The 17,780-nt window shown below is 53.0% G+C and overlaps 1 protein-coding gene across 9 annotated transcripts in view; it reads left to right on the top strand.

The window, feature by feature from the left end:
- Positions 1-17,780, top strand: part of MCF2L (MCF.2 cell line derived transforming sequence like) — a 179,740-nt gene that overhangs the window by 135,525 nt on the left and 26,435 nt on the right. For all 9 annotated transcript variants that reach the window (XM_079779561.1, XM_079779562.1, XM_079779563.1 and 6 more), the window contains 5 exons: positions 5,307-5,397; positions 13,050-13,169; positions 15,279-15,395; positions 15,936-16,085; positions 17,031-17,155. In XM_079779561.1, coding sequence (XP_079635687.1) covers positions 5,307-5,397; positions 13,050-13,169; positions 15,279-15,395; positions 15,936-16,085; positions 17,031-17,155 — 603 coding nt within the window. The remainder of the gene's footprint in view (positions 1-5,306; positions 5,398-13,049; positions 13,170-15,278; positions 15,396-15,935; positions 16,086-17,030; positions 17,156-17,780) is intronic.

Genomic DNA, 17,780 nt, shown 5'->3' with positions numbered 1-17,780 from the left:
GCCCTGTAGCTCTGGTCCTCCCTGGAGAGGAGGGCTGACGCTTTCTCTCTGCCCCGTGTTCGTTCATTCATTGGGGCAAATGAGTGTGTGTCTGGACAGGTACGGCGGGAGACAGAGGGGGAGTAGCCCCAGTGGGGTTTGTGGTCAGGGTCAGCGGATGCAGCACTAAGAGCAGACCTGGGGGTGATCTTGGCTACCAGAGATCTGATGGCACCAACTGCTCTTCCAGACACTCGGGCAGGCCGAGGCAGCTTGGCGTGATGAGGGTCTTTTCCAGTGTACCCCAAGCCAGCTACAAAACCCAGGGCAAGGCCCTCTCTGGGGGGGTGGATAATCATATCTAAGGTCTTTCCAGCTCTGGGATCACGAATTCCTAATTCTAAGAGAAAGGTGAGCCCTGGTCTCTGTGATGGGGTTTAGTGCAGCCCCTCTTCCTGAGCAGCCTCTCCTCCGCCCAGGAGTGCCGTGGCTTTGAAGCCCGCCAAGCCCGTCTCAGCTAACTCAAACAACTGGGTGCGCTGCTCTCTACGCAGCCTCCAGCCTCGGCAACAGGGGTTGGGGGGCAGTTGAAGGGGGGGAGGGGGGATGGGGATGGAGATGGGGGGATGGGGGTGGGGTAGGGTTGGGGTGGGGATGGGGTAGGGATGGGGATGGGGATGGGGATGGAGTGGGGTGGGGACCTCTCACAGAGAGACTCGAGAAGCACACAGGGCACGGCCACGGGTTCCAGTGACTATTTTGCGAGGCCCTCAGCCTATTGTGCCCTCTCGAGTGATGGTTAACCGTCCACACCCAGCAGGCATCAGCCACGTGCTCTCGAGGAGATGAATGTCCAGCATTAAGGGGTTTGTCCCAAAGCATTGTCTTAAGACGGTCCTGTCAGGCCCTGGCTGGTTTGGCTCAGTGGAGAGAGCATCAGCCTGTGGATTAAAGGGTCCCGGGTTCGCTTCCAGCCAAGGGCACATGCCCAGGTTGCGGGCTCGATTCCCAGTGTGGGGTGTGCAGGAGGCAGCCAGTCAATGATTCTCTCTTATCATTGAATTTTCTATCTCTCCCTTACTCTCTGAAATCAATAAAATAAATAAAATAAATAAACTGCGAAAAAGGATTAAAGAAAAAGACCGTGCTGTCAGCCTGGTTTTCAGGAGACCAGAAAAGCCCACTTGAGCACTAGATTTGCACGTTGAGCGTTAGATCCTGCGGCTCTGAGCCGTTCAGACGGCTTGGGACGCCTGGGCCAGGTGGGCCTCCCGCACACACATGCCGGCAGGTGGCTGGGACACGGTAGCAGTGTCCAGGGGCCAGGGAGCGTGATGGGCTCCCCAGAAGTCACGGTAACCACATTCTAGCTGGTTCAAGTTGGCCTGCCCCCACATTCCTGCCTGGGGCACCTGCGGAACTCACTTCAAGCACAAGAGGGCGCCATTGGTCAGAACACATGTTAAAATTCTGCCGCCCAAGTTCCCCCTCAGGCTTTTACCTGTTTCTACCCTTGGCTGGTGCTTTGGTTTATTTCTATAACTAGGACACAGTATGCTGGAAACTGTGCATATGGCCAGGCTTGGCATACAGGCTGCTCCCAGGTGACGGCCCTCCTGGCTTCGTCTCCTGAAAGCCCTGCCTCCTGCGAAGGGGAAGAGAACAGGCGTGGGAACTGACCCGGGAGGCACACAGGGCACCTATTGCGCCCTCTGGAGTGATGGTTAACAGTCCAGACCCAGCAGGTATCAGCCATGTGCTCGCGAGAAGATGAATGCCCAGCCCTGCTGTTCTGGAGAAGGTGTGTCCCCTCCCCCACCCCAGTTCTCTCCGCCTGGAGAGGGCAGTGACCTCCCAGTCCCTCGGGACTTCTTCCCAATTGCCTCTCCTCCAAAAACATCACTGGCCTGTCACCAATGGCAACACCTCCCCGCTCCCACGGACCCCCTGACGGCTCACTCCCCGCCCTCCAGCATGGCATGATGCCCCCAAACCTCTGCATTGCCCTCTCTGTTGCGTCCTCGGGGCCCCCACTTCACTCCCCCTGAATATCTCCTCGTGATGTTGGGGTTACTCCCTCCATCCTACCCTCCTTTCCTGGCCCTGCCCAAGGTCCAGGGGGTGTAGCAGCCACCCCCAGTGTCCCGGCCTCCCCTCGGGCTGTCCCTGGGCGGAAACTCAGACACCGCCTCTCCCCACACAGGAAGTCCTCAGGGCTTGTCCTGGGACTGGCAGCATCAGCAACACGGGGGGCATGTTAGATATGCACGAAGGGGGCCCCACTTTGGCCTCCTGAGTCTGAATCGGCGTTTTAACAGACTCTCCGGGAGGCGTGGGAGCACGTTGTAGCTGGAGAAGCAGGCCCGTGTCATCACGCCCCCTCCGCCCCTCGGCTCTCCCCACCACGGCCATTCTCTCTGCGAATGCCTTTCCTCCTCGGTCACCCTGGTGTCTCTTTGTGTCCCCGCCCATCCCTGCTCTGTGATGAACTGGGTTTAAACCAGAGGAGGGGGAGGGAGCAAGTCCCACACGCTCCCAGCCGGCCTGGGGTCCGAGATGCAGCTCAGCCAAGAACTAGACAAATGTGATGCCGGCTGACGGCAGACCTCACTCCCCGGCAGGGAGCGGCCCAGCCCTGCATCTGGACTGTTCTCATGCAGCTCCCTGCTCCCGCCCGGCGAAGGGAGGTCAGACCCACAGCTGACGGGCCTGTGTGCCCAGGCCTCCGAGGGCCACCCGGGCAGAGTTAGCAGGCGCATGGGCACCCAGGCCCGTGAGCCCTGGGGCGTTAGAGAAGACACCGGTGAGTGGGTGAACCCCAGAAACAGTTTACTCAAGCTCTTTTGGTTATTTAGGTCAAAAGTGAGCTCATCGGCCTCACTCAGCTGCTGGGCAGCTGGCCAGGGCGGCCCTCTGATCCAAGTACTTCGAGGCTGGAGGCCGTCATCTGTGTGCTGCGGGCCACGTGTGCCCCGGGGACTGAGACACTTGGTGTGGCTGCCAGACTCTGAACTCTTGCCCCCTGTTTGCTCCCCTGGCGCCACCTTCAGCAGTCAGCCCACGGCCCCGCACACCGGGGTCCCCCTCGGAGGCAGCTTCTGCAAGCATGAGGCGCCCCATCTCCTGGGCATATGAGATCACATATTTGGGAGCGGAGAGGGGGCGTAGCAGGGCTCCCTGAGCTCCCGGTCCTTCACGCCTGTGGGCAGGTCCAGACCCTCCTCAGCCAGCTGGTGGGTGGAAGGATGGGACCCTGTGGGCTGCTGAGCCTCGGCTCCTGGGGGTGGGCATCTCACATGGCCTTGCTCTGTGGCTGCAGCCATGTAGGCGCACAGGAGGCTTGGAGGGTCTCTACATCTTACATAAGATGCCTTATGTTAAGTCTAGGCACCTCTGAGTCACTGCTCCCAAAATATGGTAAGAGGCGAGATGAGGGGGGCACGGAAGAGAGTTTTCTTGGCCCCGAGCTGGGTTCTGGTGTGTGGGCATCTTCGCTGTCTGCTTCAGAGGTCAGGCCCCCTCAGCATGTCCCCTGACACCTGGGAGTGGTGCAGGGACCCCTGGAGAGGAGGCCCCGCCTGGCCTGGCATTAGGGGGAAGCCCAGGGGTGGGAGGGGCGGGAGGAGCGTGCTTGGCCTGGGAGGCAGCATGCAGACAGCTGAGAGCCCTGACTCGCAGCCAGGCCATGGGGTTCACTCCGTCTGTGCTCACTGGCTGTGTGATTTTGGGCAGCTTAACCCCTCTGTGTCTGTGTCTCCTCTCTCCGCTGCCTCGTAGGGCTGTTATGAGGATTAGAGAAAGAATATCCTGACAAGCTTTTAGTGCGGGGGCTGGCCGGTAGCAACCCGGAAGGACAAGAAGATCCCTCCTCCCAGAAGGAGGGTCCGGGCACAGGGACTAGGGTTTCTGTTCCATCTCAGCTTCCTACCTTAGCAGCCCAGCCTGAACCAGGCAAGTCGGCCGGCCATCTGTGTTGAGCCCTTGCTGTTGGGGTGCAGTGGGAGCAAGACCACTGTGAATCTAGATTCCTGGCACTGAGACTTGAGTGACACACAAACAAAACAAAACAAAAACGGAAAACCTTGCTTCCGTAAGAACTAAGCCAGCTCAGGAGTTGTGTGTGGAGCGCCCTGTACAGCTGTGAAACATAATCACTGCCCTCTCCGTGTGCACGCGTGAGCTCCAATAGTAACGGCGGGCAGGCTCTTCGGAATGAAAGTGGGTGAGGCCTTGCACACTCACTGAGGCCTCTGCTGGTGTTGACCCAGATTCCTATACCCGGAGCCCTTCGTCCTCCAGGGTGGATAAGAGCACAGAACCCACGGCCCACGCCCACCCAGGTGTGCATTCTGGGTCACTGTCGCCGTCATTCCGTCTGAGGGTCGGGGAGGACTTGGGATAAGACAGCTCTGGCTTGTTTCCATGGCGTTTACAGCAGGCTTTCGCGGACTGCAGAATTTCTATTCGTTGCATGTCATTCTGACTTGCATTTCAACCCACAAGTGGCTCCCTTAGGTCCAGAGACTTGGAAGTTAGCGATCCCACTCGGTGCCTTGGCCTGCCCTCCTCTCGCTCCCGCGTGGATTGGCTGGCAGTGGCAGCTGCTGGCATTGCACAATTGGCTCGGGTGTGGGATGCATCGGCGGAGGAGGACCTCCTGGTTTCCACGCTCTGACTCAGGCTCCTGTGCTGAGCTAAGTCAGGACGGAGGGTATCACTCCACCGCAGCTCAGGGTCATCTCTGCCACAGATGTTGCTGCTGCAAGGAGCCCTGTCTCCTCTCCTGTTTCCACCGGATGCTCGTGAGCCTTCCAGTGCCTGGGGGCTTCTCTTCCAGGGTTGCAGCAATGCCAACAGAAGCAGTTTCCTAACGTGGGCGGGCACGAGGACCTCAGATGCTAGGACTCGTGTAACATGTGGATCTTAAAACGTGTCCTGGAGGATTTAGCCAGCTGGTCAACCCAGCAAAGAAAATGACCCGGCGCTTACTGTGGAACAGAAACTGAATAAGCTCCAGGAAGGATGGGTTCTGCCTGGATCTTTGCCTTGTGAGATGGTTGTTGTTAGGTTGGGAAATAAGCAAAACACAGAAAATATTGGTGTATCTTTAGATAAGAGCAAGTCCTGGAAATTGCCCTGACGAGGTTCATGGAAATGCTGCAGTCCGCTCAGACGCCTCCTTGGCACGCGTTTTGCCTTGCAGCGCGGACGTGGCATAAGGATCATAGGAGGAAGCATCTTATCATAAGGTTTTCTTAGAGATTACGCGAAAGCCCGTCTTCCTGCTGCACACATTAATTGCAGATATTTCTCCCCCCTCATTTCAGCTTGCAAGATGCTGGCATCGGATTCATCCTGGTCATAGACCGAAGGCAGGACAAATGGACCTCCGTGAAGGCGTCAGTCCTGCGAATAGCAGTAAGTGTCCGCGCCCCGGCTCTGTGACGTCCCACCTTCTCTTCTCCGGGGCTTGGGGACAGCAGCGTTTCTCTTCTAGCGGCCCGTCTGCCTGGGTGGCAGTGTGGGTTCTGGCTGTCACTCTGTGGTGCAGCACCGAGGCGTACAGCCAGCCCAGGGCACCACCCGGGTGGCCTGAGGCCTGGAGCCCCACCTCCTTGGCTTCCTCCAGTTGCTAAGGCGTGTGTGTGTGTGTGTGTGTGTGTGTGTGTGTGTGTGTGCCTGTGTGTGTTCTCAAATGGGTTAACTCTTAGGGGGCCTGTTTTCATTAGAAAACAATTCCACCAGCTGGCTTATTTCTGGCCATTGAGTATGAGAGCTGCCTGGGACTTGACTGTGTATTCATTCTTTAATAGAGCACCAAGTCCTGAGTAACAGGGCACTGAGTGTGTTACAGAGAATCAATCTTCAGGCCCGAAGTTTTAAACTGTATTGAATGGCTTCTTCTAGGTGACCCTCTCCTTTCCAATGCACTGTTATTCCATAGTTTTCTGACTGACTCAGATGCCTGTGTCTTTCTTGGGAACCCGTCCTGCACTTGGTAACCCTCGCTGCCAAGGAATTTATCTTTACGTCCGTGGAGCTGTTTTTGCAGACTGCATGTCACCCTCCAGGGCAGAGCAGCTGGTCTGTGGCTGTGGCTGTGTTTCGCTTGCAGTGATTATTTAGGAGGGAAGAGTTAAGTCAGCCGGGAGGCCTGAGTGTTATTTTTGCCAGTAGCTTCCACCCCTGCTCACGATCTCCACCGTGGAGCACTTCTCACCACGCTGGGTTCCACCCACGCTCACCTCCCAGCCGCCAAAGGACCGAAAAGCAATTGTTGGCAAGCAGGGTGAGCTGGAGCGACTTGGCCGGGTCTCCCTCGGCAGTGATGGCTCCGCTGCTCCCAAGCGCTTCTTAAAAGCCTAACCCCCGATGGAGTGACATTCTCCTACCCTCTTGTTCTGGGCCTTGCGTTCAGCCATCTTTGGTTCTTGGCCTCAGAGGCTGCTGTGTTGGGGTTCTGGGTGGAGTGGAAGAATCGACTCCTTCCTTACATTCTGCCTCATTATTTCATCTTAACGATAATGAAAGGCTCGGTATCGCCTCTGGCTCCTACAGTTTACATCGTTTTGGTGCAAGCCTGTCCTTTGCTACTGGCTCCCACCTTTGTCTTTCGGATAAAGCGTCTCCCTGCACCGCCCCAGGTGTCTCCTGCCCGGGCCCCACCTGGCACACACTTCCTATGACCTCATTTATCTGAAACAGACCAAGACACTTCAGAGTGTTTCAAAAGAAGTCAATGTGTTACATCAGCGATTTTCAACCTTTTTCATCTCATGGAACACATAAACTACTAAAATCCTGCAGCACGCCAAAAAAAAAATTTTTTTTGCCAATCTGAGAAAAAAATAGTCATAATTTTGATTCATTCATACCTGTGCATATTATTGTGTTGGCTATTGTCAATTTTTTATCTGATAATCTAAGGGAAAAGAGGTCAGCTCCCCTGACTAAATAGTCAGATATTATATGTTTTAAAAATTCTTACAGCACACCGTTGAAAAAAAAAATCACTGTGTTATATAATCAGATTTCCTTTGTTTTAAAATCCTCAGAAACCTACAGAGTAATCTTTTTTAAAAAAAACGATATTTTTATTGAATTCAGAGAGGAAGAGAGGAGAGATAGAAACATCAATGATGAGAGAGAATCATTGATCAGCTGCCTCCTGCACGCCCCACACTAGGGATTGAGCCCAAAACCCAAGCATGTGCCCTGACCAGGAATCGAACTGTGACCTCCTGGTTCATAGGTAGATGCTCAACCACTGAGCCACACTGGCCGGGCACAAAGTGCTCTTGAAATGCCGACGTGGTCACGGGCGTGCCCTGTGGGTCCAGGTCTCTCGTCCTTGCTGGAAAGTGCTTCTCTGCGCCTTTGCACACGGGCATCTCCCTGGAACGCCCTCACCCCCGAGCTCCAGGTGGCTTTACATCCTCCCACACCCCCTCGCCCAGCTCCCAGCAGGGCAGCACTGCCCTGGGAGTCTCCTGCCTTTTCTCTACTTGATGGAAGTTCACAGTCATTCTGGGTTTGCATATCGCGGCTTCCTTAAGGTCAAGGCCAAGCCCTGTCCGTCCTTGAGTGGCTGGGCACCCAGCCCAGGCCCCATGTGAGGCCGGTTCGCCATAAATATCTCTCAAGTTAATCAGTTGTTCCTGGTTAGAAGCAAGAAGCTTCCCAAATGCAGGGTTGCTTTTAAAACAAAACAGATAAGTTGGGGGGAGGGGGGTAATCCTTCAGATCACCCTACAATTCAGCAGTGTGGTCTGGGCCAGCTGCCCGAGCTGTCCCAGCCAAGCTCAAACCAAGTTTTATTCATCATCAAGTTTCTAATCAGATTAATTGCTGAAGCAAGCTGGCTCATCTATAAAACTTTGTTTTGTGAAAATCACAGCTAAGAAGTTGGTGTTTGAGTTTTTAGGGTTGCAAAATAAAAATATACGTGTGGCTTTTATTTTCCTATCTTTTTTCCTGTAAGTCACAGAGTTCCCCAATACTGGTTTGGAAAACCCAGAAGTCAGCATTTTTCTAGCAGAATTGTCAGAGATTCTCTTTGCACTCCGATGCTTCTTGTTATAAAAAATTACTGATATTAATGCCAAAAATTATATTACTGTATTGAACACATTTGTGAAAACCCTGCTCTGTGCCTGGAACAATAAAGGTGTTGAGGATATGAGGGGGGATGAGCAAGAAATATACACCCAAGCAGGGTGCAGACAGCTGACAGACATTGTGGTCAGAGTTATGCCCAGAGCCGCCAGAAAAATATATAGGGGTTGCCTGAGACAGCACAGGCCATAGGGGTGGGCAGGACACTACGAGCCAGGCCCTGCTAACGTCCTCGAACATGCGTCCACCTCTGAGCCAAGGTGTCAGTCTGATCTCCACCATGGCTCTGTGGTGGGACCAGGAGGTGGGAGACAGAACTGCACCGCTGTCCCCAGGCAGGGGAGCTGGGCAGGCCAGAGCTAGCACCCATGCTGTCACCTTCAGCCAGCCTGTGCTATTATCCAAGGGGACTCTGGGAAAACAACCACCCAGCACCCGCCAGGCCAGCGCCCTCGGGAGGAATCGGCACATGGCCGGCTCCAGCGTACACCATTCCACCGGGGCAGCTGGCCAGCTGCAGGCACCACAAAAGCCAGTCAGTGACAGCGGCTCTACTCATCTCCAAGTGTGTCCGGACACCCGGTTGAGGCTCAGCCCTTATATAACACCATGTCATTCAGGGCTATTTTTTGCCACCATGTGTATTGTCTCCTGAGCTGAGCTTTCCTTAATTTGGGGTGTTGGTTTTCCTTTTTTGGATGCCTTCAGCTTGGCTTGGAAGAGAAGACTAAGGCGTCGGAGGAACCAAAGTCTAATGTTCCTAAAATCAGACTTGCTGTGCCTCCATCCAAAACAGAGCCTTCATCGGCTCTCATGGGCATTGAGGGCAAGTGGGTATTCTGACCTGGCACAGGTCGTGATCTCTACCGGTGGACACAGGCAGAAACGAGACTCGAAGCTGAGAATTCAAACATCGCTCTTTGTCTAACAGTTGGTTCAAAGTTTGGCCTGTCCTGGGATAGATGCCTCTTTGATAAAATACCAGTGTATATCTTCTGGGATTCCACTTCAAGTTTTAACCCACTCCTACTACGTATGCGTGCGAAGAGTGTGTGTGTGTGTGTGTGTGTGTGTGTGTGTTAGCATGGGGGAGGGATGTAATAGAGTGTACATATTTAAGTTTAGAGCCAGCCTAATTCAAGCTAAATCTATGTCCTAGAGCCGTGGTCGGCAAACTGCGGCTCCTGAGCCACATGAGGCTCTTTGGCCCCTTGACTGTGGCTCTTCCACAAAATACCACGGCCTGGGCGAGTCTATTTTGAAGAAGTGGCATTAGAAGAAGTTTACGTTTAAAAAATTTGGCTCTCAAAAGAAATTTCAATCGTTGTACTGTTGATATTTGGCTCTGTTGACTAATGAGTTTGCCGACCACTGTCCTAGAGCATGCCGCTGAAGGAAATTGCTGTTAAGGTCGTTTTAGTCTGCGTGGGGAGAACTCGGGGTTTTGCCTGTAAAGCCGATGCCATCTGTGTGTGCACAAAGTGTCTGAGGGACCCAGGAGTTTTAGGTCATTCAGTAAATACACCGTATATGGCAAAATAATATTATATTAAACAGTGTTACTGAATGCCTACTGCGTGCCAGTTCCCGGAGGTCTAAGCACAGGCGGTGATGCCCGGGGGAGGGGAGGGCATGGGCAGAGGCGCTGCTGGTCCCAGAAGAAGAGCAGGCAGCCCAGGTGTCCCAACGTTGAGAGTATTCGTTGGAATGACTGTCCTTCATTCAGAGATTACCCCCTGCCTACTCATTTTTCATTAAAATGTCTTTTCCTTAATGAAGTTTATGACCGTCTCAAGCGTACGCACCGGGGGCTGGTCTTAGATGCCCCATCCGGCAGGCTTGCATCTAGACCTCCCCAGCAACAGCCCCGGCGGCCGGAGGCCTCTGCTCACAGGCAGCTTCTCTGATTGAGACTCTGGGTTTTTCATCTCCTAATACTGCGGTCCGAGCTTCCAAGTTCATATTTATTACACAAACTTGTGTTTGTTGTTTGGCTACTATGAGACAGATGTCATTGGTCAGGCTTCCGCTGCTTCACTTGAAATTAAACATCTAACGTCAGGCTGGGTAACCGTGGCTTTGGGCCCAAGTTAAGGCAGTGACTTGAACTTGGGGAGGATTTCAAACGGCGTTCCCCAAAGCACCAGGGTTCCGCGGAACTTCATCTATTGGCTCTAGTTGCATTGCCTCTTCGTTTAGTAAGACTCTTAAGAATATTCATTCGGAAGCCAGTTGACTCCTCTTCATCTATCCCCAAATTACACATGTAGAGTCATCACATTCTGTGTTCCTAAGTCAATCAAGGTCAGCCCCTGAAAATAAACAAATATTGCTTTCCTATGACACAGAAACCTATTATAATCATTTTATGATTGCTTGATTCATGAGTAAGTTGCAAGAAGATGTTTTGTTATAGCCTTCATCCCAAATCCTCCATCCAGTTACCTTTATTTTTAAAATAAAGTTTTATTTTCTCCCAGATAGCTTTTACTACATATGGTTGGCTCCAACCCAGAGGAAATTTAATTTACTGTTGTTTATATTCAAAATATTGTTTGTGTATGTCATTAAGCCTCCTCACTTGGCTAGGATCTTACAACTACTCTCTTTAATATAAAGATTCAACAACTTAAAGAAATGGAAACACTGGAGCAGAGAAAAGGGGGAGAATGAACTAGTTTTCACGTAGTCACCTCCAGCCACAGGCTCAGCAAGGTCCGTGTCTCCTCCCAGGACAGGGCGAGCGACTCCCACTGCCGCTGGCTTTCCTCGCCGCCTGAGCTGAGTTCATCTACGGGAAATCGCTGAAGGTCAAGGGCACAGTGTTATCCTATGCATTCAAACTTGTACTTACCGAGCACATCTGCCCTGAGGTGTGAATTAGGGCGGCAAAAACAACATTGAAATTTAGAAAAGCGTGTGACTCGCCGTCACCTCTAGAAAGAGACTTCCGTAAGGACGTCTTCCTGAAAGAGTGGTGGCCAGTTTCACAAACGATGGTGACAGGTGGCCAGTTTCACAAACGATGGTGACACGGTCCTCCTGTTGGTAAGTGGCCCAGAATCTGCCCTCGGGCTGCCGGCTCTCCACGTGGTCCTCTGAGTTGTCTTTTCCGCTCGAAGGAGTCGAACTTAGCGAGCATTGGCGGGAGTCAGCAGGGGCGGCACAATGGAGAGATCACTGCTCGCTGGGTGCTTATTCACAGGCCCCACCTGAGCTGCGGGTCCCACTGTGAACGTGGGTGGCTGTGCCAGGCACCTCCATTGGCTGGGCAGATGGCACCTCGTGACAGCTCCCCTCCTGGCCCACACAGCTGCAAACACAGAACAAGCACCTGCTAGGGTGCTGGCGACCAAGGACACACGTCCCCCGGGGCTATGAGAGTGGTACGCAGACACGTGGGGGAACCTGTGGGGAGGGTGTGTCTCAGGGCTGCAGGCAGGAAGGGTATGTGCTTCACACCCAACCCAGAGGCCGTGATCACTGGAGTCTTAGCGCTGCCCTCCACGTTCCCAGATGGCAATGGAGGTGCCCGGCGGGCACTGAGGACCTTCAGGTGGAAGCTCAAGGAGCGGCCGGGTCGCAGGCACAGCGTGGACATCGCCAGGAAGTGGGTGGCAGTTTTAACCCTGGATGGCGTAACCCGGGAATACCCATAGGTGTCGTGGGTTCTGGTGTGCCGATGGGCCGCCCACAGGTCCCTGACTTAGGGTCTTCTTAGATGAGCATGGATATTAGAGGTGGGCCAGGAATGACCTTTTAGCCAAGATACCTGTTTCAGGCCTCGGGGCTGTGTCATTCTGTTCGTGTATTATATTTTAGGTGCCTGTAGCCTGGTTATCCAGACATCGAACTCACTTGCTTCAGAATTTCTTGTTTTAGTAGTGGAGTCTCCCTGGATTTCAGCATCTGGAAGTAATCTGGCGTCTAGAATAGCCTTTTACTACATATCTGTCATCGCCACATTTTTTGAGCTCTTCGTGTGAGCACTGTGCTGAACTCTGCGTGTGCGTGAGGTCACGTACCCCTCGAGAGTGCAGTGAGGGAGGCACTCTGTTACCTCTGCTTTGAAGATGGGGAAACTGAGGCACGGGGAGGTTAAGTAACTTCCCCAAGGTCAGGTACCTTGTAAGCAAAGCTGGTTACTGAACACATCCACATAATTGTATCTAAGAGTGTGTGTGCGCACGCTTATTTTTATCTTTCCTTCAGGTTGTGTGTGTGTGTGTGTGTGTGTGTGTGTGTGTATGTGTCTATATGGCTTTATTTCTATTTGACAAGTATAGTTCCCTGGGGCTGTCAAAACAAAGTTCCCAGACTGGATGGTTTTAACAACAGAACTTTATTACCTCACAGTCTGGAGGCCGGAAGTTCAAGATCAAGGCAAGGCTGGTTTCCTTTGTGGCCACAAGGGAGAATGTATTCCACGCTCTCCCCCAGCTTCTTTGGTGACCCCTGGCTCGTAGACCCATCACCCATCTCTGCCTTCATCCTCACGTGGCATTCTCCCGGTGGATTTTGTGTCCAAATTTCCCATTTTCAAGAGTCATTGGGTTGGAAGCCCATGCTATTATCTTATTTTAGCTTAACTGCCTCTGTAAAGACCCCATGTCCAAATATGATCACATTCTGAGGCATTGGGGGTTTGGTCTTCAACATCTGGACTTCAGAGGACACAGTTCAGTCTGTAACAAGGGTAACAAGCTTTTGACTTCCTCGTTTATAAGTAATAGAAAACAGTGTGACTTTTTCCCTTTTCTCTTAAGAGGTGGTGATGCCTCTGACGGAGTCCAGTGTCTATAACCTTTGTTATCTCAGTACGACGTTGATGTGTTGAAAACACCTGGACCAGGTTTTCCCCGTCCAGCCTGTGCAGTTAGCTGCAGGTGTGTGGGAACCCTACGTCAGCTACAGCTGTCCACCAGTGATGCCACGGCCCTTCTGTTCCCCTGCAGGCATCCTTCCCGGCAAACCTCCAGCTCGTCCTTGTTCTGCGACCAACAGGATTTTTCCAAAGGACTCTCTCTGACCTCGCTTTCAAATTCAACAGAGATGACTTTAAGATGAAGGTTCCGGTAAGTACGCCCAGCTTTAGCTCTGTAGGCAGAACTAAACGTAATTGCATTCTTGGCCCATCTATGATAATCGAAATTCTCAAGGCGCTAACCTCAGTGCTGTGAGCATAAATAAAGCCCCAAACGACTCAGTTGGAAATTGTACTTCCTCTTATGCAACCAGGAGCAGTATGATCCTTCATTCCCACCTGCCACTCTGCACCTCTGGGGTGTCTGTGCAAAGCATGGCCTTGGATGGGCCACCTTCAAAGGACAGGCATTTCATCAGAGCCATGAGTCTAGAACATTCTTATAGCAAGTCAAGCTGAAGAACAAGGGAGCCCAGGGGATAAGAGAGGGCCCAGGGAAGTGGGTGCAAGCATCCCTCATGCCTGCAGAGGGTGGGGGCTGTAGGCCTTGGCCCTGCAGGCCGATCCCTACCTCATCTCCTCACTCCAGCTCACAGCAGCCAAATTAGTGAGTTGCCAAAAACGGGTTTCATCGCCGGCATCTTTCATTAACTGACCCATTTCAGACCATTCTTTAGAATTACAGAAAGCATCATCTGCATGCTATTGTTAAATGCTGTTGTTGAAAGTGTGTTCATGTCACTGTTTTGGTGCTGTGTGCTAAACTCCGTGCCGAATAGAAAATGTTAAAAACAAACAAACAAAAACAGTGGGTCCCTGTGCTTTCTCTGTGTGGTTAGATAAATATGAAGCATATATAGGATGTTAATTGAGAGACATAAATCATAAAGGAAGGTGTCTTAAATTCCTAGATTGCCTAAGCAACTAGTCTTCGGTTATACTGGTCATGAATCGGGGTTATTTGGCTGCATATAGTTTTATTAGAGGAACAAAGAGAAAATTGAGCCATCTCTGCTGAGAACTGTTTTCTACTTTAAGTGGACATTTTAGTCTACTTTATAAAATGAAGTTCATGCGCCCTAGCCCGTTTGGCTCACTGGATAGAGCATCCACCTGCAGACTGAAGGGTCCCGGGTTCGATTCCAGTTGAGGGCATGTACCTCAGTTGCAGGCTCGTTGCATGAGGGAGGCAATCAATCGATGTGTTTCTCTCACATCGATGTTTCTCTCTCTCTGTCTCTCCCCTCCCTTCCACTCTGTCTAAAAATCAATGGGGAAAATATCCTTGGGTGAAGATTAAAATTTAAAAAAAAAAAGATCATGCTTCAATCAAAAGACCTCAACATTGTCACTGTTGAAGTTTGGGCAGGATTGTTCTCTGTGGTGGGGCTGACCTGTGCATGATCGTATTACCCCTACCCTCCACCCACCAAATGCCAGCACCACCCTCCCTACCCCCAACGTTGTGACAATCAGAAATGTCTCCAGACATTGTCAAGTGTCCCCTGAGGGACAGAATCGCCTGGGGGGAGAACCGCTGCTTTAAACTAATACAGTATTTAATAATACATGAGGTGGTTTCAAATAACATTTGGGCTAAACCTCTCCAGACCTATTTTGTAGTATCTGCGTGACAGCTTACAAAGCAAAGGCTATATTTTCATCCAGAACTCACGAGCAGAATGACCTCAGAAAGGACAAGAAAAAACACATTAAAACAATAAAACAAGTGTCCCGTGTGGCAGAGCTTGCTTGCTCACCACAACCGTGTGCTTTCCCCCCACCCCCACCCCCACCCCCACCCCCGTCAAGGCAATCGTGCAGGTAAAGGGTGCTGAACTGGGTCTGAACCTGCAATGACCTCACAGTGTTTCAGCAGAAATGAAGACAAAATGATTTTCTTTAGAGTCCGAGCACCGTCCGATTACCATGCTGAGCTCACCTGCCGGAGAGGCGTCAACGCTTTCCATGTGCCTAATGTCCATCCCAAGCCCAGCTAGCTCAAGGGTTTTGCACCCTTCCGTGGCTGTCCTCTGATGGGATGAGTCATCCTGTGCCCATTTCATGGGTGAGGAAGCTGAGACACAGGGGAAAATGAGCGACTTGCCTCAAGTCAACCAGCCAGTTAGTGGGAGAGCTGAGATTGAAACCCCGGCCCAAAGCCAGTGACTTCGGTCAACACGGCCACCGGCAAGGAAACGTTTCCTGACTCTGTCTGCTGGGCGTTCTGTGTCTGGAGGCGGCTTCCTCTCTCCTCTAGGTCATAATGCTGAGCTCAGTACCAGAATTACACGGTTACATCGACAAGTCCCAGTTGACCGAGGACCTGGGCGGGACCCTGGATTACTGCCACACCCGGTGGTTGTGTCACCGCACGGTGAGTCTTCCCAGCACGCACTCTCCAGTGGATGCTGGCTACGGGCTGTGGCTCGCAGTAATCCCCGGTGAAACCCTTAGGATTGCTTTTGCGTTTCGATGCTGCCTTTTCCAAAGACATGTTCATGTGAAAACCCAAGTTTTCTCCCCAAGAATGAGGAGATGGTCTCAGTGGACCTTAGTCATCCAAAGAAATAACATGAGTAATAAGTTCGGGAGTGGCTTTCTCTGGGCTCAGAGACTGAAAAGAAAGAGAGAAAAAGCCCAGATTGTTGTAGATTGCAGCACTCACGCCTCTCTCAACAAGGAGAGAGACCCCGAGCCTAGAATGACTCTCGCTGATGAAAGCCTCTGTAAAGAGTGTCTGGTATGTGTCTGAAGAGGCCGTGAGGCTAAGAAACCAGCGGGAAGGTGTCGACCAGGCTTGCCGGGGCCCCGTCCCCTCTGAAGATGTCCCGGCCGGTCCTCGGGGGCGCTCTGCAGGCAGCAGGCGGGTGCGGTGTGTGCAAAGCTTTGTGATGGTGTTCTCCCTCTTCCCAAGGCCATCGAAAGTTTCGCCCTCATGGTTAAGCAGACGGCCCAGATGCTGCAGTCCTTCGGGACCGAGCTGGCCGAAACGGAGTTGCCCAACGACGTCCAATCGACGAGCTCGGTGCTCTGTGCACACACGGAGAAGAAAGACAAAGCGAAGGTAGGTGTGGTTTCTGTGGGGGGAGGGGGGGGGAGGGGGCCTCTCTGTCGGAGTGTGAGATCGTGGAGTAGAGAGAGCCGATGTCTGCCTTAGGTAAGACAGAATCTAAGGGTTTCTAAGATGCCTTTTGGTGCCCGTGAGCTGGGTAACCTCTGTGATGAGGACTGAAATGTGCTGCTTTTTGAAAGCAGCGTCAGCCAGTGCTGTCAATGCAGACACCTGGTGGTTGGCCTGTGAGCTCTGACTGAAGCAAGGCATTGGAGGCGGCTTCGCTCTGACCCAGCTCCTGAGCTGCCTTGCAGCTGGGCCCTCCATCGAGGTGTTTCTGTTGCCTTTTAGTAAACCAAGACAGGAATTCTGTCCCTCGAGTCCCATAGATGGCAGGCGGAGAAGTGGTGGGCTGACTCGGAGAGGCTGAAATTCATAAAGTAGCCACTGTACTCACGTACTTACCATCACTTCCTGGATAAATGCTCTGAGGGAGAGGGGCTCCCTGAGTCTGTTGCATCCCTGCCCGACCTGCCCTTTGCATGCTGTGCATCAGCGGTGACCATGACCCGCTGGTGCTGCCCTCAGGGGTGTCCCCGCCCACGCCAAGAGAACCCCTAGCTCCCTTTCACTCCTGGCAGCGGGGATGGCTGCAGAAGCAGGCACCTAGAGGTCTGGTGTCCTGTTACTCCCCTACTTTATCCTGCTGCCCCTGAGTGACCCGTAACCCTAGCTCTGCCCTGGTTGCAGCAGGAGGAGTCTCCCCGACACCTGCCTGCCTCCCCCGCGGTCAGCACAGAGGGCAGGAAGACTTTTCGCTGTGGCCGGTGCTGTGCCCACCTTGCTCACTCCCCTCGCGGGGGCGATGCCCCGCAAAGCCCACCGCTCTCTCCAACCTGGTCAGAGTCCCGGGGCGTGGGTGGGCCTGGGGTGCGAGGTGCCGTGCTCTTCCCGCAGGAGGACATGAGGCTGGCGCTGGATGAGGGGCAGAGCATCCTGGACAGCATCAGGGAGCCTCTGGCCAAGAGCCCGGAGCAGAGCCTGAACCAGGACCAGCTGGACAACCAGACCACCGTGCAGAGGTGAGGCCTCGGGCTGCAGGGCCTTTCAGGCGCACGGCCTCTGTGAGAACGCGAGGCTGCGGGCTGAGGACAGAGGGACAGACAGACAGGAGCAGAGGCCCCACCCATGCTGCCTCGTCGCCTCTCTGAGCCTGGTTTCCTCGGCCCCAGGGGAAGCAAGGGCACCTCAGAGTCCTTCCTGCTGAAATGCCTTTCTTCCGAATCCCAAAGAAAGCAGCTTTTCTGGGGAGGAGATTTCTTAGCGCAGCTGCCCTCTTTCAGAAGCGTGGAGGTTCCGTTTAAGGGACAACAGTGGGGACAGGAGCTGTCAGGCTTGGCGATCTGCGCTCAGTCGCTTTCCTGTCCTGTTTCGCACCTGAGGCTCCACTTGTTCCCGGGTAGGGAAGTAGCCTCAGACCTCTCAGCTCCAGCCCCCATTTTAGAAGCATCTCCTCTTTCACGGGAAAGGGGGTGATTTGTCCTTGCTCCCCTTGGTTCCCAGCTGCATGACAAAACACGGGGTAGAGTCCACACGGTTCACTGCTATTAGCTAACGTCGTGTGCTGCTCTGCCATGTTCACACACCATTCACCTCCTCCCATTCTGTGCTCTTCGCCCCGAAAGCCAGATCAGCAGCGAGGCCCCA

The sequence above is a fragment of the Cnephaeus nilssonii genome (genome assembly GCF_951640355.1).
Source record: "Cnephaeus nilssonii genome assembly, chromosome: 8".
NCBI classification, from domain to species: domain Eukaryota; kingdom Metazoa; phylum Chordata; class Mammalia; order Chiroptera; family Vespertilionidae; genus Cnephaeus; species Cnephaeus nilssonii.
The sequence above is the reverse complement of the archived record's forward strand: the minus strand, read 5'-3'. Positions and strand labels throughout refer to the sequence as shown.